The 24,242-nt window shown below is 39.5% G+C and overlaps 1 protein-coding gene across 8 annotated transcripts in view; it reads right to left on the bottom strand.

The window, feature by feature from the left end:
* Positions 1-24,242, bottom strand: part of STRBP (spermatid perinuclear RNA binding protein) — a 154,152-nt gene that overhangs the window by 38,921 nt on the left and 90,989 nt on the right. For all 8 annotated transcript variants that reach the window (XR_010749179.1, XM_066367211.1, XM_066367210.1 and 5 more), the window contains 6 exons: positions 20,041-20,185; positions 11,743-11,834; positions 11,120-11,215; positions 9,911-10,022; positions 9,161-9,258; positions 8,855-8,966 (listed from right to left, as the gene is read on the bottom strand). Coding sequence is in view for 7 of the 8 variants with exons in the window: in XM_066367211.1 (XP_066223308.1) it covers positions 8,855-8,966; positions 9,161-9,258; positions 9,911-10,022; positions 11,120-11,215; positions 11,743-11,834; positions 20,041-20,185 (655 nt within the window). In the remaining variant the exon portion in view is untranslated. The remainder of the gene's footprint in view (positions 1-8,854; positions 8,967-9,160; positions 9,259-9,910; positions 10,023-11,119; positions 11,216-11,742; positions 11,835-20,040; positions 20,186-24,242) is intronic.

The following is a 24,242-nucleotide window of genomic DNA, read 5'->3' as shown; positions in this document are numbered from 1 at the left end:
CGTGCAGGATAATTTTAGGTGTTTCAAAGAGCTCCTGTGAGGTGGTGGGAACTACGGTTCTGAACACAATGAAGAGAAGTAAGAGGCTTGCTGGGGAGGAGGTGCTGCTATTTTATCTGTAGTGCTCAGCAGAAAGGTCAGAAAGGTACAGGTGACCTTTTGATGAAGACTTAAAGAAAATAAGACTAAGCTAGTCATTATTTGGGGAATGCGCCCCAAGCAAAAACAACAAACAAACAAAAACAAGTGAAGTATAAAGGTCGCCTCAGGACCAGGATAGGAGACAGCCCAGAGTCCTGCATGGCTGGTGGCTGGAATGGCCAGAGGGGGAGAGACCACAGAAGAAAGGGGTGGGACAGTGGTCCCGAGCCCTCGCTGCCCGACTCACCAGAGGACCTTTTCCAAATATCCGAGTCCACAACAGTACAAGGGAGTAGAGAGAAAAGCTGGACAGAATACAGAATAAATCTACATTCTGGGACAATAAAGACCATGGAGTTCAGATCTGGGAGATGAAGGAAACCCTGCATTGGGGGCCACAGTTCCCTAAGGGGCATCATCCAGAAATAGCCAGTAAAAACTGCACACACAGGTCTCAGGGGGCCCACAACTGAAGTTTGAGGACCACCAAGCCCGGGAGCCTGTTGAATCCCCCATGCCGTGGGCAGGGCCTCTGCAACGCCACACACCGGAGTGCGAGGAAGTAACATCACAGAGTCCAGGCCTCCCCAGGGCTGAAGCCTAGCCTCACATCACCTTAATCCCTGAGGACACTCAAATGCCCCAGGACTGCCAATCCCAGCACCATCTCCTAGAAACAAATATAAACCCACCTGGTGGCAGATGATACTACTCTAGGCTTTAAAATCTCTACAGTTTTCTCATTTTAGGTCTCCAGCATTCATAATAATCAGGTACATAAGAAGACAAGATATTATAAAAAATCAAGAGAAGCAGCAGACAAAAAAAACAGAACCAAAGGGCCCAGACGGAGCTTTCAAAACAAACTTTATTCAAAAGAATTAGAATGCTAAGAAAATAAAAAGTAAAAAATAAAGTTTATGAAAGAAAATCTGAAACTTATAAAAAAAAAAAGAGCCAAAATTCTAGAAATGAAAAATACAAATTAAAAACTAGTAGACCTTTAAAAAAAAACAAAAAACAAAAACAAAAAAAAAACTAGTAGACCTGCAAGGGGAAATAGATAATACACAATAGAGGAAAAGCGACATGCGCTTTCAGTAAGTAATTCAGAGAACAAGTAAACAAAAATACAGTACAGGTGTATCGGATTTGAACAACACCATGAACAAATGTAGCCTAACATGTAGGAACAGTCTGACTACCATATGAAAAATGTACATAATTTTTCAGACAGAATCATTTACAAAAACTAAGTACTGAGACATAAAACAAGTATCAAGAAATATCAGAAGGGAAAAAATACCAAAGGATAGAACAAACAAACAAAGCATGTCTTCACATTGTAGAATTAGTGGAAACTCAAAGTGGTAACTAAAAAATCCTTACCTGTCTGGAAATTAAGCAATGACAACATCTAAATACCTCATGTGTTAAAAAATTGATTAACAAGAGAAAATATAGTTTTAACTAAGTGATAAGAAAGATACTAATGTTAAAAGAGTGTTAAACATATAAACCTAGATTAAAGGAAAACTTACTATCCTAATAGTACAATAAAACAAGAGGTTAGAAAAATCAATAATGTATTTTCATCTATCACAAAAAGATAAAATAATAGTAAATTAAACCCAAAGAAGGTAATAAAGAGGAAAAACAAAGGATAAGAGCAGAAACCAGTGACATAAAGCACAAGCATATATACCAGAAGATGATCAACAAGTTGCTGTTGTTTTCTAAAGACTAATAAAACAAATAAACCTTTAGTGAGAATGATCAGGAAAAAGATGAACAAAATATAAAAGAGGAAATCACTACACATACTGCCGACAATAAAAAGAGGATTTTTAAGATTATAAAAGTTTATACAACTATTTTTGAAGTTAGATGAAAGGGATAAATTCCTAGAAAAAAAAAACAATTTACCAAAACTCTCATAAGAGGATGATACTCTTATGCCTACTAAATAAATTAGGTCCATAATTTAAAACCTTCCCACAAAGAAAACCACATGCTCAAATGGCTTCAGTGATAAATTCTTCCAAATATTTAAGAAAGAAATAGCATGAATCTCACGCAAACACAAGGAATAAAAAAATGAAGGGACACTTTGCAACTCAGTTTTATGAGGACAACATAACCGTGGAAACAAAATTTGACAAAACATGACAACATCGGAAAACTGCTGGCCAATCTAATACACAAGTATGAGTTTTTGTGAATTGCTCAGCAAAACCTATGCAAGACTGTTCATACCAACTGTATTTGTGATAAACACTGGAAACAAACTTTCCTACAACAGATGGATGGTTAAACAAACTCTGGTTCTTCCATGCCATGGAATACAACTCAGCATAAAGGAACCAACTAATGACTGTGCAACGACCCTGGAGGGGTCACAGGACATTACACAGGATGGGAGGCAGATCGCAAAAGAACCCTGCTGTGTAACTCCTTGAAATGATAACAATGTATGTATACAGAAAAATCAGTGCTCTGCAGGGCGCAGGGATGGTTAAGGGGAGAAGAGAGTGTGACTAGAAAGGGGCAGCTTGCAGAAGATCCAAATGGAGATGGAACAGGTCTGTATCTTGATTATGATGGTGGTGGTTATGCAAACCCTACACATGTGATGACATGGCATAAAACATGTATACACGTGGTGCCAATGTCAAGTTCTTTTTTTTATTATTATTTATTCATGAGAGAGAGAGAGAGAGAGAGAGAGAGAGAGAGAGAGAGCGCGCAAGGGGGGAGGAGCAGGAAGCATCAACTCCCATATGTGTCTTGCCCAGACAAGTGCAGGGTTTCGAACCAGCGACCTCAGCGTTCCAGGTTGATGCCTTATCTACTGCGCCACCACTGGTCAGGCCAATATCAAGTTCTCGCTCTTGATATTGTACTACAGCATAAGATATAACTATCAGGAGAAGCTGAATGAAGGTACATGGGAACTCTGCACTAATAAGGTAACTTTTGGTGGGTCTATATTTTAAGAAAATGTTAAGGAAAAAAGAACTCTGTTGAAAATAGACAACCAGGGCAAGGTCAGCAGATAGAGAAGTTACTACAGTAACTCAGGCAAGAGATGATGGCAGCTCCGACTAGGACGGCCACAGTGAACAAGTCAAAGAAATAGCTGGATTCCGGACACTGGAAGTGAAGCAGACATGATTTGATGATCCAGATACGGAGGAAAGAAAGAGAGGATTCAAGGGTGCAAGTTTCTGCCTGAGCACACAGAAGGACAGAGTTTCCAGTGACTGGTAGTGACAGCTATGGAAAGAGCATATCGGAGGTAGCGTAAGGACAGAAGTTCAGATTTTAGACAGGTTAAGTTTGAGGCAGGTATTGGACATCCAGGTGGAGAAATAAGGAGGCATTTGGATAACTGGGTCTGAGGTCTAGGGCTGGTAGTCTGGAGTGGAAATATAAATTTGGGAATCTTCAGTAAACAGAAAGTATCTCAAGATAAGAGACTGAGCTCTCCTAAAGGGTCAGTATAAAGAGAAATGATCTGGAGACTGCACCCGGGGACGCTTAGATATTCAGAACAAGGGAAGATGGGGAAGAACAGACAGCTGAGGAGAGGGCAGTGGGGCTGGAAAAACTAAGAGAAAGTAACGACCTAAAAGGCAAGAAAAGGAGCATATCATGTCAGGAAAAGGGCCTGCCAACACCACATGTTTCTGAGGAGATAGAGCAAGGGTCGGGAACCTATGGCTCGCGAGCCAGATGTGGCTCTTTTGATGACTGCATTGGGCTCGCAGACAAATTTTTAATAAAAAAAATGTTAAGTCTGACCTGTGGTGGCGCAGTGGATAAAGTGTCGACCTGGAAATGCTGAGGTCGCTGGTTCGAAACCCTGGCCTTGCCTGGTCAAGGCACATATGGGAGTTGATGCTTCTAGCTCCTCCCCCCCTTCTCTCTCTCTGTCTCTCCTCTCTCTCTGTCTCTCCCTCTCCTCTCTAAAAAAAAAATGAATAAATAAATAATTTTTAAAAAAATGTTAAAAATATAAAACATTCTCATGTATTACAATCCATTCATTTCCTACCGCTCATGTTCATGGTTGCGGGTGGCTGCAGCCAATCACAGCTGTCCTCTGGGACAACACCAAATTTTTATTGGATAATGTGTAACGTACACGGGTCGTTGTATGGCTCTCACGGAATTACATTTTAAAATATGTGACGTTCATGGCTCTCTCAGCCAAAAAGGTTCCCGACCCCTGAGCTAGAGCAACGGGAGCTTTCATACACTGCTGGTGAGATGTAAATTGGTATTATAACCATTTACTAGATCATATACTGGCCTATAGGAACTCCTAAACACATACCCCAGGAAGCATGCATAAGAATACTCAAAACCCTGTGAGTCCTTACCAAAAAATTAAGAGAAATCAAATGTCCTTCAAAAGTAGAATGACTAGATTATAGTAAACTCATCATAGATATAATAGCCATTAAAAAGAACAAACTGGCCGGACCACACAGTGGTGCAGTGGATAGAGCGTTGGACTGGGACACACAGGACCCAGGTTTGAAACTATGAGGTCACTGGCTTGAGCGTGGGCTCATCAGCTTGAGCACAGAGTCACTGGCTTGAGAGTGGGATCATAGACATAACCCCATGGTTGCTGGCTTGAGACCAAAGGTTGCTGGCTTGAAGACCAAGGTCGCTGGCTCAAGCAAGGGGTCACTCGCTCTGCTGTAGACCCCCAGTCAAGGCACATATGAGAAAGCAATCAATGAACAACTAAGATGCTGCAACGAAGAACTGATGCTTCTCATCTCTTACCCTTCCTGTCTGTCTGTTCCTATCTGTCCCTCTCTCTGTCACACACACACACACACAAAAAAAGAACAAACTGTGGCTATATGCAGCAACACCAATGTAACCCAAACAATGCTGTACACAGAGAGGCCAGTCCCAAAGGACTGCACTCAGCGCACTTCCTTTTTTGAAAAGTTGTAGATATTATCAAATTTAATTGCCTAGGAAAGCAAAGACAGGTAGGAAAGCTATAAAGAAAACCAAGAAAATAACTACCAAAATGTCCTCAGGAATGGCAGTTGAGGGAGCAGGGAACTGGTGCGGAGGGGTAAATATACTGGCTTCTGAGAAGCTGACAGTGTTTCTTAACCAGAGTGCTGATTATATGGAACTTTTCATTTTTGAATGGTACTTCTTTAATACATTCCATGAATGGACTCTGTCTCATAACAAAATAAATATGAAAGGACAAAAGTGTTCATCTGTGTCAAATGGTGCTGAGAAGTCAGTCGGCTAAGACAAGGACTGAAAACTAGCCACTGAGTGTAGTAACATGAGGGTCACAAGAGAGACTGGTAGAGGGAAAGAAGGAAAGCCTGATTAACTTGAAAAGAAAGCTGAGAAGAGGAGAAGAAAGAAGAGGCCACTCTTCCCAACTGTGCTGCCAGAAAGGGGAGCAGAGAAATGGGACCTGTTGGGGGGGGGGCTGCAGAAACAACGGGGACTCCTGTTTTGTCTTTCACATGGCAGATGTGACAGGCGTGTATGCTGATGACATGACTCACTAGAAAGTGAGGGTTAAAGGCAGTGAGGAGAGAGGAAACTGCTGGAATAATGTCTATCTGAGGGCAGGCGAGGGTGGGGTCCAGCAGACAAGCAAAGGCTGGTCTTTAGAGCCCAGTTTATCCACACTTAAGGGAGGGAAAGCAAAGTACAGGAATACTTGGAGCAAACAGGGGCATCAGAGAAACATGAGGGGCTGGAAAAGGAAGCAGGAACTGAGAGAAGATGTGAAGTGGTTATCTAGGAAAATCGGAGCACCTAGCACTTACAGGAGAACTGCCAGACCCCACATGGTCTACTTAAGGTTAAGGTCACTTAAAGGGAAAACGGTCAAGATGACTGCATTTTTCTCCAACAATGTTCAACAATCTGTAGACACACAGTTAGATTTCAACCAGAGTTAGAATTTTGCCAAGAAAGAATTCAAGGAAGTAAAGGTATACGCTAGGGAGTGAATGTAATAATGGGTCCTGGACTATAAGCTGAGAAGGAACAGAAATGAGAGGATGAGAAAGGGGAAGGACTACGAAAAGTTAACGGAATCAGTGGTGAGGTTCAAGAACTGCAGCAGAGGTACTAGACAGAATGATGACAGGAGGCGACTAGAAAGTAGGATTCTTGAAAATGAGACTATGTAGAGTACAGGTACAGCTATTGAAGACAAGGTCTCGGATATGTCCACAGAATGGGTAAGTGAGATAAAGTAGAGGACAAAATTCTTACAGGACAGGAGGTCAAGATATTAAGAAATCAGAGTTTTGAAAAAATTATCTAAAATGCATATTAAAATCACCAAGAACTATAAGAATAAAGTTTGAATGCCAGTGTCAGGAAGCTAGGTGCTAAAAACAGGAAGAAATGAAGAAGAAGGCAGTAAGGCTCTGGAAACAATGGCCTTGGCTCCCCTACCTTATAACCAAGACACAGAACAGCTAAAGAAAGGTTTTGCCCGGGTCGTGCAGCTAGTAACTGACAGGGCTCAAATGGAACACCAAATGGTCTGGTTCTATTTTACTGACACACCTGCATTCCCACACTTTTAAGAAGGCCTTTAAAGTTAAAAACAAATAAACCTAAGTCATATAACAGTAGCTATCCTTTTATACCATCTAGTGAAAGAAAAATACAAAACCAAGAGCTACTATGAATTCAGTGATTGAAACAAAATATTCCACTACCAATCTTAAGACTCCCTATATACATTTGAATTTCTTATTCAATCATTCGTTCCACAGGCAGTGCTTAATGTCAAATGGCCATGGGAATCCATTTCAAAAATTCTTCACTGCTCTGTGAACACCCTCTTGAAGAACCAGTTTCCATTCTGCAAACATTCCGGGAGCACTGGTTTGTGACAGTGACTGGGTAGGATCTGGAGGATCCCTCGCCCCTAAGGAGTTTACAAGGTAACACAGTGGTTCTCAGACCTTTTAACCTCAGGATCATTTTACCCTCTTAAAAAATTATTGAGTACCCAAAGAGCTTTGTTTTGTGGGTAGTATTTATCAATATGGAACATATTAGAAACTAAACCAAAAAATTCATATGAGAATATACAAAAAAACATTCCTTAGCCATCAGAGTGATAATGTCATCACATGTCATATGGGGCCCTCTGGAAAACTGCACACTCATGAAAGAAAGAGTGGGAAAGACAAAACAAAAAGAAGCTTTAATATTATCATGACCAGTTCTCCTCTTGTGAACTCAGAGAAGTCTTTAGGTCACTGGAATTCTGTTGACTAAATAAACAGGTTGGGCCAATACACTGCATTTGTCATATAAAAATTATTCAAATAGTATCAACTGTGGGAGGTGGGCTAGGTCCCAGGTGAAGACTGACCGGCGTTGAACATCCCCCTTCTACTATGAAAGGAGATAAAAGGGGTGGGGAATGTTTTGTGTGGCATAATGAGGAGAGGAAGTGGATTCACATTTGAGACCGCAGTACTCAAGGTACTGAGTCAGGCATCTCCATCTGCCAACAGCCAGTCTAGGCCCAAAGCTAGTCAACAGTGGGGCGTGATCGGAGCTCAGGTCACACTGACCCCAAAGCCCATGCTCTTTCTGCTGTGTGCGCTCCCACAGACTAGTACAATGGAAGACAGTCCCAAGCTTTCCAGTATACCTTTCTCTTCCTTTATATTTTTGCTTTCTCCTTCTTGGTTATGTAACACCGGCAAGCACAGTGATAGCATCCCCTCCTAGTTTAAGGCTTCTCTCTCCTTTTAGACTGGGGTTCTCAAAGTCTGGTCCCAACATCTATGCAGTAATGTTATCTGGCCAACAAAGCCAAGTAAGTTCATCACTGATAAGAATAAAAGCCAGCTGATGTCATTGACAGGACAGAAGAGCAGAAAGAAAATATCTTCCTTATATATGACTTTGATTAACACATTTTTTTAACTGGGGTATATATAAGGTCTACCGGAAAGTTCTGTCCGTCTTTGGAATAAAACAAAATACAAATTTTTCTTACCGTCAATAAACTTTATTAAATAATATATTTCCCCACCAATCCTATCTTCCGAATATAGTCCGAAATGGTTTGCTGAGCTGAATTAAGCCTTTCTGCAATCTCCGATGTTGTCAGAAAAGGATCTTGCTCCAACATGGTCTTAACAACATCATCATCGATCAAAGATGGTCGCCCAGAACGTGGCTTATCAGAAAGGTCAAAAATCACCTGTTTCGAATTTTTTGAACCATCTTCTGCATGTCCTATCAGAAACTGAACCTTCACCAAATACTTTCAATAAATTTCTACATGCTTCTGTAGCATTTCTCCCTTGTTGAAATTCGTATACAATACAGTGGCGTAAATGAACTTTATCAGTAGCCATGGGTACACTATCATTTTACACATAAGACTAATGTGAATTAACTTTGTTTTAATTTGCTACGTCAGTATGTATACATTAAGTGATAAAAATAGAAAGGCACACATGCGCCAAATAAACGTGCTTACGTGTCGAAACTTGTTGTGATAGAAATGGACAGAACTTTCCGGTAGACCTTATATAATTGACGGACATTTTATTAGGTACAACATAATGATTCAGTATTTGTATATACTGTGAAATGGTCACTATAATAAGTCGACCATCTCTACCACTGCCCCTGTCCAACACCCATAAAAAACTTTCACACTCACCATCTTTATCAGTGACCGACCAGGAGTATTTCTGAAAAGGCTTACTAGATGGAAGGGGGTCCATTTCCAACACTTTATAAATCTGGCCAAAGGCTGACAGTCTCAGTGCATGCTAAAGAACAAAAGAGTATATTTATTCAAATTTCAACAACCATTTATAAAGCCCTTAGAATATCTACCTAAAAAGACTATTCATTAAATGCTAATGTCCCTAAGGACACACAAGAAAATATGTTGAAATAGAACAATGCAGAAAATAAAGTTGTGCTATCCCTCGAGATCCCAGTGAAGGGCCCCATCTTCTACCTGGGCACTGTGGGTGATATCTTCTTTTTGCTGGACAGTCATATAGCTCAGAGCATCAGTTGGGTCTCGCTCACAAGGATCCTGAAGACCAGGACCCCCTTTGAAAAGACAAAAGAACACAAGTACCATTTAGAACTGAATTTAGAATTCAATAAACTAACACAAGAGAGAGAGAGAGAGAGAGAGAGAGAAGAATGGAGAGAAAAAACTGAGAAACTATATCTGCTTAGTTAAATAAAGTAAAAAGGACACTCATTTTCAAAATGTTAGCATTTCACTGTCTTCATTTTACTGGAAATCATTTATATACCTAAGGTCAAAATTGAGTCTTACTCTAAGAATTTAGAAACAGCATGATAAATCACCCCAAATCCTTAAGGGATTACATATGGAAAATAAGACCAAATTTAACTTTTCCAAATTAAATACCAGACTGCAAACAGAATGAACCTCATATATTTTAACAAAACATCTGCATTTTTAATTCAGAGCTCTAGGTAAAGCAAATTCATCACAGACACAGTATCTTATTAGTACTGTTTATGTTAGTATATATAAAACATAAATTACATTTATTGAGAGTTTTATAGCATTTTTCCAACATTCAAATATCTTATTTGCTAAAATTCCACACAAAACAACTCCTACACATCACTTTCCTGTGCAGAGAACAAATTTAACACATATTTAGAAAAGTAATCCAAACTGAGATTTTCTGATTCTTCTGCTTCCAGAATGTGAAACCCTTACCAGGAAGTAGTATTCCAGATGCCAAACACTCCATTACTCGTCTCAAGGCCTCCCCAGCGCCCAAAGGTCTATTACAAGTACCTATAGACTTTTCACATATAAGTTCTAGTGGCTAGAAGATATTAAATTACAAATTAGTACATGCATCAAGTGTTAAAAGGATTCCAGTTAAATGTGAGCTGACATTTCTATCTATAATGAAGGCCAAAAGGGTCAAGGTCAATTTATCATTTAAGGCCCCATTTATTTTCCCCCTCTGATTATCAATGTTTACCCCAGCTAGTGTTTTTAAATCAACATGAGATAACATATTCAGAAAACATTTTGTTACAAAAACTTTCTTTTCAGTTACCCTGAAAGGATCACTTAAGAAATTGTGGTCCTCTGATTTAACAAAAATATAGCAAGCCTTCATATTAATTAGTATAGCTAATAACTAATCAACAGTCAAACCCAGCCCCATCTCCCATGTAACCTAGAAAGCACTCAAACCATAAGAGGACTTCATTTCAGACAGCCTATCCCGAGTACTAGAATTAGAATAAACAGAGGACTAAATCTCCCTATTTAATAAACTAAAAACTGATACTACATGAAAAGTAGTAATTGCTAGGTTAATTTAAAATGACTTTTTAAAACTTTGTTTTATAATGTTCTTAGTTGTGGTCCTGAGTCCATCAGGCATAATAATTTCTAAATTAAGTAAGTTTTACAGTATATATCACGAACTATGTCTATATTCAGGCTAAGTGTGCTGCTCATCTGACTTTACTTACTACCATAAATTTATCTTTAAGTGTCTACAATCAAGTAGAACGGGAAGGTATGGGAGCCTCACACTGCACACCAGGGAATTCTATCTTAGAAGGAGCAGGGAAGGGGCATGGGCCAAAGGAGGCTGTCGTGGCGCTTTGCACGCTGCAGAGCATGCGCAGGGTCACACTCACTTCTACACCTACAGAACCTTTTGTCAGGAATAAATATCTCAGGCCCTGTAACATCAATTATGATAAAGTAAAAGAGAAGTTATACGCACAAAAAGGAATTCATATAAAAAGATGAATAATTTTTTTCCAGAGCAAAATTTGGCAATGCATACATACCTTAGCTAATTCAGAACCCAGCCATTTCATAGTAATATGTAATTTCTACAGGATTTCCTCTGACTATAGCTTCAGAATTTGCTTTTAACTATATTTAAGTACTTACCCATCCTTTCAATGGCGCCCACGTGGGGACTCTGTTGCACAAGTCACGCAGAATGCGAAGGACAATCACACATGATTTTAATCCATTTGCCCTTGCCTAAAACAAACAAAATGATTCCAATATCCCTGTAGAAATCCATTCTTCATTTAAGCACGCTGATAATGGATAAGCTCTTTAAAATGAATACTAATTAGCTAGTCATTCACCAGTTGCCAAATTTAAAAAATCAAGTTCTTAAAACTAGTAAAAGTGTGGTTTAGAAAGGCAGGTTTTAAAGTAAAGAAAGCATATTATTAAAATTACTTTTATAGTCTCATGCCAACCCAATTCCAGGCAGCTAGTGTGTAACTTTTCTTGCCTATGTTTGTATTTTATAAGCCATTATTTGTAATTCAGAGTAGTAAGCCAAAGAGGATTATATGACAATTAAACATCAACTATAATAGAAGCTATACTAGGCATTTTACCTAAATTAACTCACTGACTCCTACAATGACCCTAATAAGGTAGGAGTAAATGAGTACCCCCATTTTTCCTTTACACAGAAACCATTAAGTGGCAGGTATTCCAAATGACACCTATGTGAGGCTGTAACAACAGAAAGGCAATAAGGAAGAGCCAACCTGAAACCATTTGGCATGTCGGAGAGAGGCCAGGGCGTTCAGGCATTTCTGCCGGTCCAGTAAGTCCGGGGGATCCTTCATCGCAGCCTTTTCTAATGGGAAAATGAGAGGGGGGGGGGACGACATACAACTTGACCAAGGGGTTCCTGTCTAATTACCAAACAATAAAAATATTAAGGAGAGCAGCATTTGAGAGAACTAATAAGACTCCCAGCAGATTTCATAATTTGGTTTTGTTGCTTTTTTTTAAAAAATGACATGCACTATCATTACTTAAGTAAAAAATCATCAGAGCCATTCTGTGAGCATAAAGGCACTGGTTCGGTAAACAAATCAATGACCACGGCTACAAACAATCTGGGATCTTACTGAGTATGTTGATAATATCAAAGGACACAAAATAGGTACATAGCACTTTTTCCTTTGGCAGGGTACAAAGAGTGGAAATCTGGGACCAACGGCAATAGTTATTCTGTACAGAAGTAATCTTAATTGCTGATCAATTCTTAAGGAAAACTAGGGCTCTTTTATGTAACCAATTTGAGACATACTAAGAAAGCACTGCAGATGGCAATTTTATTTTATTTTTTTACAACTAAATAAATTCATTCAATAAGATAACTTTCATAGAAACTTGACTCCTTTAATGAGAACTGTTCAGGTGTGACCTTCAAGTTTCCTCATTATTTTTTTTCTAAACCGAAATTATTAAAAGTACAAAAATGAAATAATTTCAAGTTTTATATTATATACCTTTAAAAAAAAGGCAGCAAAGAATACTATATATTTATAGATATTTGACTTGCCTTAACATTTTAAAGTTGGATTAGATGGCCCAAAGCAGCAAAATTAAGAATTCAAATATGTGATTAATAAAAAATATCTGTGGAGAGAAAATGTCACATGATACTAAATCCAAGTTTAGAGAGCCAATGTATTCCCTCTTAGCTGTTACAAAGTGGATTTTTCACCTTTTTGAAGATTTGATGCATTATTTAAATGCATACAATGTATTCAAATGTTTCTTGAGGTGTAATTCTTTGTCTAATCTGATTAAGTCAAATACATCATTCTCTTTTAGGAACTCTTAGATGTGGGAAAGTCCACCAACACTTCTTCCTAGTATAATCATGATAACCAGACTTGGTAGTATGTTTGTGTGGGCCAATTGATACAATGAAAATATTTTTAAATAGGAGATAACTAATACTTTCTGGTTTCCTCATTTACTACAAGATTCTATAACCACAAATTTACTGTATATTCTAACTGGTAGCTTGCCATTAACTAAAACTTAAGGCATAATGCCCAACAGAAAACAATTCTACTAGAGAAGAGTGGGGGTTCTCTTTCCAGTCTGCAACACAGTGAAGGCTGAAGTGCTACGCACTTATTTTCTGACCAGGTGAGCTCCACACCAGATACTTGCATTGCTTCACATTCACCTCTGCCAACAAACTGACAATATGGGACCTCATTTCACAACCTCCTTCTACTAAAAAATGGGAAGCCTCAAAAAGAAGGATTAATGTGGATTTATTTATTTATCATCATAAACAAATATACTATGAATGGGTATGCACTTCATAGATGACCAAATTCCTAGACTGGCTCAATTCTGTCTTTATAATGACACAAAACATACAACTAACTCATTTTATTTTATTTTTATTATGTTTGTTTATTTTTTTCCTGAAGTAAGAAGCAGGGAGGCAGACAGACAGACAGACAGACTCCCCGCATGCATCTGACGGAGACCCACTGGGCATGCCCACCAGGGGGCAATGCTCTGCCCATCTGGGACTTGGCTCCTTTGCAACCAGAGGCATTCTAGAGCCTGAGGCAGAGGCAATGGAGCTGTCCTCAGCGCCTGGTTCAACTTTGCTCCAATGGAGCCTTGGCCGTGGGAGGGGAAGAGAGAGAGAGAGGAAGGAGAAGGGGAAGGGTGGAGAAGCGGATGGGTGCTTCTCCTGTGTGCCCTGCCCGGGAATCGAACCTGGGACTTCCACATGTCAGGCCGACGCTCTACCGCTGAGCCAATCGGCCAGGGCCACAACTAACTCATTTTAATGTTGTTATGTCCAAATGTTTAACTGTGGTCAATGCAAGCATCTGTGTAAAGCTCACATACCAGATCAAACAAACTACTATACATGATTAAAATCTCTTAAAAGTTAGACATGACAAAGGTTGACTGACTGCTAAGTAATGTAATCCCAAGAAAAGGTATGGACTGTACTTATTTTTTAACATCTCAGTCTTGAGTTAAGAATAAGGCAAGTGTCATTTTACCATCTTATGAAGTAGGAGTGTTGGGAATCTGAAGGCGATGGAGGAGAGGAGTGAGGCAGAGGAGTTTGGATAGGAAAAGACAAGGCAAACCAAAACTCTCTGATACTTTCATCCAATGGGCAGAACTTGGAAATAATGTCTCACGCTCGTAGCAACACAGATATTTTTAAAGGGGGAATGCAAAAATAGTTAAAATTTTCCATCCCCTAAGTCAAATTATAACCACAAACTCTTATTTAAAAAAAAAAATACAATAAAGGCATCAGCTTGCTACAGACAGTCAACATTTGGAGGCAGTGGCTTCCACTAAAGAGACAGAGGTGCAGGCAGTGAACAGAAAGAAGGCTTGCACCAGATTCCCTCTGACATCACCAGCAGAATGCCCATGCTTCTTCATGCTCTGAGAGTCAAAATGTCAAAAGATCCGAAACGTTTCAATATTCATGAGGTGGGACACAGCAGAGGAAGTGTAATAATTATTCTCATTTTATCTTTCTCAGAGTTTCTTATTTTGAAACAAAGTGACTTCATATGGTACCACAGTACAACCTGTAAGCCCTGCTTCCCTATTTCTCTTATTTATTAATAATATCATTTCATATTCTTTCATTCATTAAGAAAAATAAATTACTTAACATGGCAATCACAGATTGCTGCTGGAAAAACACTGCTACTTCTCACACCAGGGCCTCGAGTTGAGCATTTCTGTATGAACGTCACTGTAGGTAGTTCAATTTTGTGGGGAAGCAAAGCTTTTCTGAAAAGGAATCTTGGAGTCTTTAAATCAGAAACAATGGAACTGAGAGACACTTTGTTTTTCCTACAGTTACCAGTAAAACAGGTAAGAAATAGCATGGGGGATGGGCTTGGGGAGTGACAAAAAAGCCAAAAGCAAAGCAAAATAGCTTTTAAAAATTGATGCTCAGTAACCTGGCATCAGAGCATGAAGGTACATGAAACATTCTGAATAATGAAAGGACAGGAAATGAAGTCTAATGTGCTTAACTAGCTGGTTAGAGGTTAGACCAGGGGCCAGAAACACACCGCACTATAGGAAATGTTGGTCAGTTTCTCTCAGTGCATTACATTCCCATTAACAAAAGCACTAGTCTGGACACAGGGCAGAGAAAAGCCAGAACTTGACTGTGTTAAACAGGGGTTATATGTCTGGAACCTGGGCTCTTCAAAGGTAAAATAACTGGGCTGGGTTATCATGAAGGCTCCCTGACAATATGAATGAAGCTAAGCTACTGAGTGCAGGCTGACAGAATTTTCTCATTAGCCTGAAGATGTCCTAGCAGCCCCTCCTCTCAATTCCTGGGGGCTTTGTGGGAAACGCCATTGTTCACGCAAAACATCAGGCCACAATAACGAGCAGGTAAATGCAGTACTGAGGTAGAAAGGTCACTTGTTATGACTTTTTTCAATGCCTCACTAGACAGTGGGCCACTAGAAAAGGTAATAGCTAAAGGGTTGCACTAGATAGATAGCACAGGACTAGCGGCTGGGGAAGGCAGGGCAATAAAGTCTGCAGTTACACTCCCAGCTGCCATTTCTGGGCTATGAGAATTTAACGCAGTGGTAGTCAACCTGGTCCCTACCGCCCATTAGTGGGCATATCAGCTTTCATGGTGGGTGGTAGCAGAGCAACCAAAGTATAAATAAAAAGATAGATTTAACTATAGTAAGTTGTTTTATAAAGATTTATTCTGCCAAACTTAGCGAAAATCCAACATAAAGTACTTGGTAAGTAATTATTATTATATGCTTTAACTTGCTATAACTCTGCTTTATAAATTTTATAAAGTTACTTCCCTACTTTATCAATCACCATTATCGTGGAACCAGTGGGCAGTTGGAAAATTTGACTACTAACAGAGATACAAAAGTGGGCAGTAGGTATAAAAAGGTTGACTACCTCTGATCTAACGCCTTCACCGAGCGGGCCTCTGTCATGCCGGTGAACTTCTGTCAAGATGTGTCAGGATTCCGCACGGGCACCGTTATGTGAAAAGGGACTCCCAGGCAGCTTCTCCCTGAGTCCCTGCAGACCTGCCCAGTCCTGAGGGCAGGGCTCTGTCTCAGCCTCAGCCTCAGCCACAGGAGTCTCTACTTGCCCATGCAAGCTGGTGTCAAACTGCACTGTAAATACAATACAGTTGACCTATCACCTGCACAACAAATACTCTTTTGGTCTAAAATCATAAGCACCAAAAGCAGCTGAGCCCAGGTGAGGCCCAAGATGACTGAATCAGCTGAGACGCTCCTACACACATCCTAGACAGTAAGTAACAAAGTGGACACGCGCTGCACTGACAGGTGGCACAGTGTGACACTTTCCCCACTCATAAAATAGGGCAATTATCTACCTCAGAGGGCTGCTGTGAGCGTTCAAGTCAGTCACATGAAAAACTTCTTATAAAACACTAAGTTATTTTATCCCCTAACAGAGCTTGAATTCTGACACGCCCTTTGTCACTGCTTCTTACATACTGGACAGTTCTATGTCATCAAACAATACACTGGCTACAAAAATTCACTTTGAACAGATTTTTTGATTTCCTACTATGTAGTAGGTATCATTCTAGGTGCTAGGAACAAGGATAGGTATAGGGGAAAGATGCCTACCCTCAATGACTCACAAACTGTATCATAAGCCAAGCCATTGTTGGCACTGTAGCAAGTACAGAATACTGATTCCAGCCCTGTACTTTCAGTCAGTTCTTCAGACCTGTCATGTATACACTGTTCTCAGGGGAGCTCAAGGCAGTTTGAGTAGGTGAGTTTGCACTGTGAATTCTGTTTTGTAAGCTACCGCTATTTACTAAGCAACTACTGTGTGCTGAGTATTGTACAGTTCACACTACATAAACTCTGTTTAACCTCAGACAACTTTCTAAGTATTTATTATCCACATTATAATTAAGAAAGCTGTCCAAGGTCACACAGCAGTAGTAACTAATGGAACTGAGAAGTGGAGACCTGACCGCCCAGCCCCAGGTCTGCGCTCACACCCAGGCCCCCTCAGCAGGAAGGACATGGTCATGGGGAGAGTTACTGCACAGGACCCCCTGGGACAGGGCTAGACTATGTCAAGACAGCGGACAACGCAGGAGGAACCTTCCCTGTGAAAGACTAGAAAACAGCAAAGAGTCCGTGCGCACTCTGGCCACTGAAAATGTAAACAGAGACCTGGCATGAGGAATTAGATGCAAGTCTGCCAAGACAACCTCGAGGAGGTCAGCGTGATGGCCTCGTGGGTCCCTGTCCCAGGCCGCCAGTCCTCTCTGCTCTCAGCCGTACTTCCCCCCTTCTTCAGATTTTACCCAGATATGTGGAGAGGGAAGGTAGGGAAGAGAAAGATGTGAGGTGTATACAGGTTGTGCATAGTCTGTTATGTGAGGAGGGGAGAAGTTGAGATTCTATAGAAAAATACTCTAAAAAAGTTGCAATCTATTTTTTTACCTTTGAGAAAGGAAATGGAGACTTTTTAAAGGAATATCTTTCAGTCTGAGAAATTTCTCCCTAAGAAGCTTGTGCTGAGAACTGTGTGTGTGTGTGTGTGGGGGGGGGGGGGGGAGGGGAGGGGCTGTCCAAAGTGAGGAGTCGAGTCCTATAGAACTGTACAGCCCAGACCTCAAATACTCAGCTAAGCTGGCTCCACATGTCTGCTCAGGAGTACACACAACTGCTAGCACATATGAAAAAAACTGTCTTTGACAAAGCCCAGGTTAGACAAAATGAGCACATTAGAAGAGCTAACAGGTGAGTCAAAAGTGCTCGCAGGTTAAGAACAACAGCAAAGCAAATCTTTTAGCCATTCAAAAGAAGAGGAAGTCACATGTATGAAACATGAGAGGCAAGCTGACTCTCACCTTACCTGACGCCACACAATCATGTTAACACCAGCTGAGGAGCTCCAGCTCAGAGAGGTCTTGGGATCCTTCAGTAACCCAAACATCTCGAACACACACTGACTCTCCTACTTTACCACAAAGCCCATCCTGTAACTAGCCTTCTAGTAAGGATGCAATACACTAAGAATGTTTTCAGTTTCTCTGAACAGAAATTAAAGTAATAAAAACAACAGACTAAGCTCACGGGCATCACTAAAAACTATGACAAAATCCCATGTAAGTGCTGGGGCGGGGGGAAGAAGCCTGGTGTTCTCTTAATAGTTTCAGAGAAATAATGGAAGGGGTGCCTACAGCTACAAGCAAACAGACAAGTCATACAGTCTTTGGCAACTTAAGTCTTTTTCACATCTCTCTATACTCAAAAAATTTTTAATAATATCTATAATTATAACTCTACTTAGAAATGGTTAGTTTTACACTGGAGGGGGTCAAGTAGAACACAGCTTACCAGAATTAACAGAATTATCTTGATACTTCAGAAATCATTTTATAGTTCTATAGTTAATGGTGAACTGAAAAGCTGTTAAAGAAATTAAGCCATTTAAGATTGGTTCTTCAGAGGTGTTAGAGATACTATATACAGCAAAAAAAATGTACATGCACAAACCCAATTATAGATTGGATGCACTTTAATTTTAAACTATAACTCATAAATGTATCTAGTTTATATCTGTTAGGTTTGGTATAGCTGATTTTAGTTACTCCAAAAGCTTTTTCAAAAAGAGTCTATCACAGTCTGCCAAAACTCAAAGTTCTGGCCCCACTGGTACACGTCTTTTTCTACCTTTGTCATCACCCTGAAATAAATGAAGACACTATTTCTTACTGCACTGGTATTTCAGGTGCGGGGGTCAGCGGTGGGGCTCAGTGAATGTCCAGGGATGAGAATCAGGGAGACTCCACTGGCTAAGGCGGGCTCGCCTCTGCATTCTCATGACAGAGAGGCCAGCTGGTCAGAGGTCTCACACAGGAGATGTATCACATGGCAAATTTCTCAGACCGACTGACAGGCAGAAGCAAGCTAACTTGACAGGATTAAAAACAGAGAAAGAAACTCAGTTCCATCATTACTTCTCAAAACAGAATAGGTTTCTCCCTCTACTTTCACAAAGATGACACGGCCTGACAGGAATTCTTTTTAACTCCAGAAGAAAGTCAGTTTAAGGCATAATTCCTATATGCACCATACTCAAAATGTTAACAGGATCACAAACCTCCTAGAAAAAAATTTACTGAAGATTATTTATTTTTAAAAGTCAATCTCCCAATTTATTTATTTTTTTTAGGTAAGAGGAGGGGAGATAGTCAGACTCCTTCATGTGCTCCAACAGGAATCCACCTGGCAACCCATCTGGGCTGATACTCACACCAACTGAGCTATATTTAGCACCAGAGGCTGACACACTAGGACCAACCAAGCTATCTTCAGTGCCTGGGGCCAACACTTGAACCAACTGAGCGACTGGCTATGAGAGGAGAAGAGGGAGAGAAGGGAGGTGGGGGAAAGAAGCAGATGGTCACTTCTCATGTGTGCCCTGACCGGGAATCGAACCTGGGAAGTCCATACACCGGGTTGACACTCTATTCACTGAGCCATCCGGCAGGGCCTCAATCCCCCAATTTATATCTTACATTATAAAACATATTTACATGTGGGCAATTAGGTCAAGTATAAATCCTATAATGTTACATATAGTTATTATAAGCCAGGAGCAATGTACAAATCAGTAATATAAACAATAACTGAATAAATCTGAAAATTCTGTTTTGGTCCACCTTTCATCCTAAAATGAGACCTGATAGCCAAACTATATAGAATAGGTTGAATGCAATACTAGATGAAGTAAAACAGAACACCAAAATAGTATAAAAATTAGAGTTAAGACGGAAATAGTAAGCACAGGTTCTTGAATTAACATATTTTATATTTCAAATATATACATTTTTGCCAAATATAGTGATTTATGTAGAAACAAAGCTGTTTAAAATAAATGAAGTTATTTCTTAAATCTATGAAGCATAGTCAACATAGCATTCAAGAGAGGTCCTTCATGAACAAAACAGAACAAATATATGTATGTGTATGTACCTCCATCCTTCTTCTCCAGCTCATCCCTAATCAGCAGGGAAGTAAGTATCACCTTCAAAGTTAGTGTGGGCTCTTTTGTATTCCGAATTATGATAGATGCCTCATCTACACATTGTTCCACTTCATATTTCTCTTCTGTGAGTTTCTGAAAGTCAGCAAGATTTCAAAAACACCCAATTAATTAAAGTTTCAAAAATTGAATGGCTGCCCCTTAGTTTTCAAGTGTTATTACCTACTAGTCATACTGTGTCAAGAAAGTAAAGTTGTCAACTAGTTCTTTAGCTTAGGGAAATTTCTCTCTCCTCCCAACTTATCAGCAAAGCCTCTTTCCTCCTCCTTCAAAAAGCAACCACAGTGTCAACTCTCTATACAATTATTAAACAATATTTAAATTCATTCTTTCTAATATTTGAAAGTAAAATACCAACAGCATCATTATGCGATAAAAAAGTAAATTATCATTCTTTAAATTATCACAGAGAACTACTGTAGAAAAAGAAATTGCTGGGAATTTCTCTAAACCAGTATCTTTTTGATAGGACAGCCTATAAAGGAACTCCTACTTACCAAGAACTTACAAATTTGAGATTATGTCGATTTTTATATAAGAGTATGCGGACTTCTAAAGAGAATCCAGTAAGAATGAATAAAAAATAATTTCTGCACGGACATTCATCAGCAAAAACTTAGTATAAACAAGTAGTACTTTCCCTTCTCTAATGCTGGGTCTCAGAGATCATTCCAGCAAGTCCTATCATCATGGGACAAGTCATCTGACACCAAGAGGAAACGTACATTGCTTCTTTCAACATACAACTATACACAATTTAAGGGCCTTCCACAAAATTAGTACCAATTACAATGACATAAGTCATATTTAATATATTATTATACTATATAAATATTTTTTTAAAAAATTACACAGGGCCTTTCTATTTAGTATCTATTACCTGACAGAAATAGCTAAATGGAAATACTACTTGGTCTCTGCTCATCAGTGTACACTAAAAGAACTCAGAACCATTTACATAAAAATAGTATTTTACCATTAAATATTTCAAAAAAGACAGGAAATAGAAAATTCATTAACTAATTTTGAATAAGGAAACCAAGGAAGAAAAAGGCCACAGAATAACTAGAAAAATCAGAACTGGAATAGAGAAAAAGCAGAAAACTGCTCACATTCATTTCGTCACTGTAAGAACATTCAAGATGTCCATCAGAGAACCAGTCAAACTGAATTTTTCAATTATGCGTGCAGATTATTACCCTAAGTCAGACATCCAAAGTAATACACATACGGTATGAGTTTTGGACTAGACTAATTATAAGTGACTTCTGGTTTTGGTCATCCTTCTCCCTTGCTCAAGAAGTTCTAAAATCGCCCTAGAAAAGAATATGTAGAGAAAAGGTACAATACAACCTCAATGAATTAAGGTACTTAGTTAACTCAAAGTTTTGCTATGGTAAGTGCTCCAAAAAATGTGTTTTCTTAACTCAAAAGAAAATCTGATCGTATCAAAGACTGGTTTTCCTTACAAACACCAAAAATACAAGGGGAAGCAGGGAGTAAAAGCAGAACTCACTCTTAAAATGATTTTCTGGGATATTGTTAGTAATAATGTGTATCCTTGTATGGATATATCTGGGCATAAGTGTGTGTATATATACACAATTTAATCTGCGATGGAGGTACAATTACATTTCCATTTTACTTGGGAACCTTTACCCAAATACCTATAATAATAGGTCTAACCATCACACAAAGCAGCTGATTTTACTGTTGGGTAACCTAACTGGCTATATTAAATTGAAACGTTTCCCATAATTTCCATTATTGGTCTTTTTTATTAATTTGAGAGACAGAAAGAGAAACATCAATTTGATATACCACTTATTTATGCATTCATTAGTTGATTTTTTAAAAACTTTTTCATTGATGGGGGGAGAGAGAGAAGCATCAGCTCGTTGCTCCACTTAGTTGTGCACTCACGGGTTGCTTCTCCCCAGGGCCCTGACCGAGGATCGAACCCGCATCACTGCCCTGCCAGGATGACACTCTATACACCAAGCGACCAGCCAGAGCCCACAGGTTGATTCTTATATATGCCCTGACTGGGGCTCTAACCTGCAACCCTACTGTATTGGGGCAACACTCTAACCAACTGAGCTACCTGGCCAGGGTCAATTACTGGTCTTAAGAGTTCAGGCCTCTTTTACCTTCTTTAGGAAGCCCTTCAAAGACCTAAAGCTATTTATTTATTAGTCTTCTCTTGCCTAAAAAGCCCCAATCCCTGTAATTTGAACTAGTTTACACATCCTGTACTTTCTCTTGTGTCCTTCCTGTGAACACTTGCTGGTTCAACAAGAGTATTTTAAAACTGTGGTGCCCAGAAATAAAGACCCTCACGCAGAAGAGGAAAAAAATACAAAGTTCACACCGCTGTGGTCTGCACAGAGAAAGCTCTATTAACGCACACTGAAGCTTGGCCCAATCTCCTGTATCTTCAGTCCTGGAGACGTGTGACAGGTTTTCAAAATAAGAACTCTGATTTATTACGGCACTTGTTCTCAACCCTTTTTCCACCCTGACACATGACGAATATGACCACTCTCTAAGAAAAGGCTCACGAGGAAACAGAAAGGGGGTAAGATGGTTGAGAAAGCCTCTAATATATCCGATAATTTGATTATTAAATTATAGATTTAAGAGTAACAATATTCACAATACTATAAAAGTGGAAATACAGACTAAATTTTAAAGCAATACAAAACATAATGGAAACGAGGACTTTTATTACCATTCTAACAACAAGAGTATAGTTAGCCAGACACCCGTCACTGAGCTTGCCGTTTCTTAAGTTTACTGTACTCCCTGTTGCTTAGCGCTTCTCTTTCCAAATGATCACAGAGCTTTTATACAAAATTCAAAGAAACAAATTTAATCCTAAGGAAGTCCAGAAACATTTCTTCATCAGAATCAAAAATGGAAAAGCCAAATGTTTGTTCAGTCACTTAAAAACCTGGATCTTTAACTCTAAGGCAGAATGATAAGAATAGATGCTTCAAAAATTAATATAGGGAAATGTGTCAATAAAGAAAACACAATTTGACTGTCAAGAATGCTAGGGAAAAATAAACACCCAGGAAGATGGTTTTGATGATCAGTTGGTGAAGATGAAAGAAAATGATCCACTAACAAAGCTAATAACAAGTTTAAAGTTCTTTGGAAAAAAAATAACCTTTGTAAAAGAAATACAAATTTAAAAATCAACAAAGTAGCCTGACCAGGCGGAGGCGCAGGAGATAAAGCGTCAGACTGGGATGTGGAGGACCCAGGTTTGAGACCCCGAGGTCGCCAGCTTGAGCGTGGGCTCATCTGGTTTGAGCAAAGCTCACCAGCTCGGACCCAAGGTCGCTGGCTCGAGCAAGGGGTTACTCGGTCTGCTGAAAGCCCACGGTCAAGACACATATGAGAAAGCAATCAATGAACAACTTAGGTGTCGCAACAAAAAACTGATGATTGATGCTTCTCATCTCTCCGTTCCTGTCTGTCTGTCCCTATCTATCCCTCTCTCTCTCTCTGTCTCTGTAAAAAAAAAAAAAAATCAACAAAGTAAAAAGAATATTCAACAACTCAAAGTTTAGACCTTGTAAACTGACTGATACCTATTTATTTGACCTGGATATAAGGACTGATATAAAATCATCAAAATGCTATAATGTAATGATACCACAGACAACACTTCTGAAACTGAAAATGATTACGGCTTCCCAATTAGAGCCACAGCGGGCCATTGGAGCAGCCTGGCCAAGGCCAAGCCGGTCTGGGGTACCTTCAGCCCAGTAGAGCTTTCAGCCTTCACCAGCATCCTCCAGGAAGCATGCTAACTTAAAATTTTCTAAATGCAACACCATATGAAAAAGGTTTGGAAATAAGGAATTAACTGTGACTTTGGCCTGGCCGGTGGTGGCACAGTGGACAGAGTGTCAACCTGGAACACTGAGGTCACTGGTTCGAAACCCTGGGCTTGCCTGGTCAAGCACATATGACAAATAACAAGCAATCAATGAACAAGCAATCAAGTGAAGCAACTATGAGTTGATACTTCTTGCTCCCTCAACTCTCTCTGTAAAATCAATAAAGAAAAATCTTTAACAGTGGCTTTGATTTAACAGCATGAATGACTGTTAAATTAACA

This window comes from Saccopteryx leptura, chromosome 2, assembly GCF_036850995.1.
Source record: "Saccopteryx leptura isolate mSacLep1 chromosome 2, mSacLep1_pri_phased_curated, whole genome shotgun sequence".
Lineage (NCBI taxonomy): Eukaryota > Metazoa > Chordata > Mammalia > Chiroptera > Emballonuridae > Saccopteryx > Saccopteryx leptura.
The sequence above is the reverse complement of the archived record's forward strand: the minus strand, read 5'-3'. Positions and strand labels throughout refer to the sequence as shown.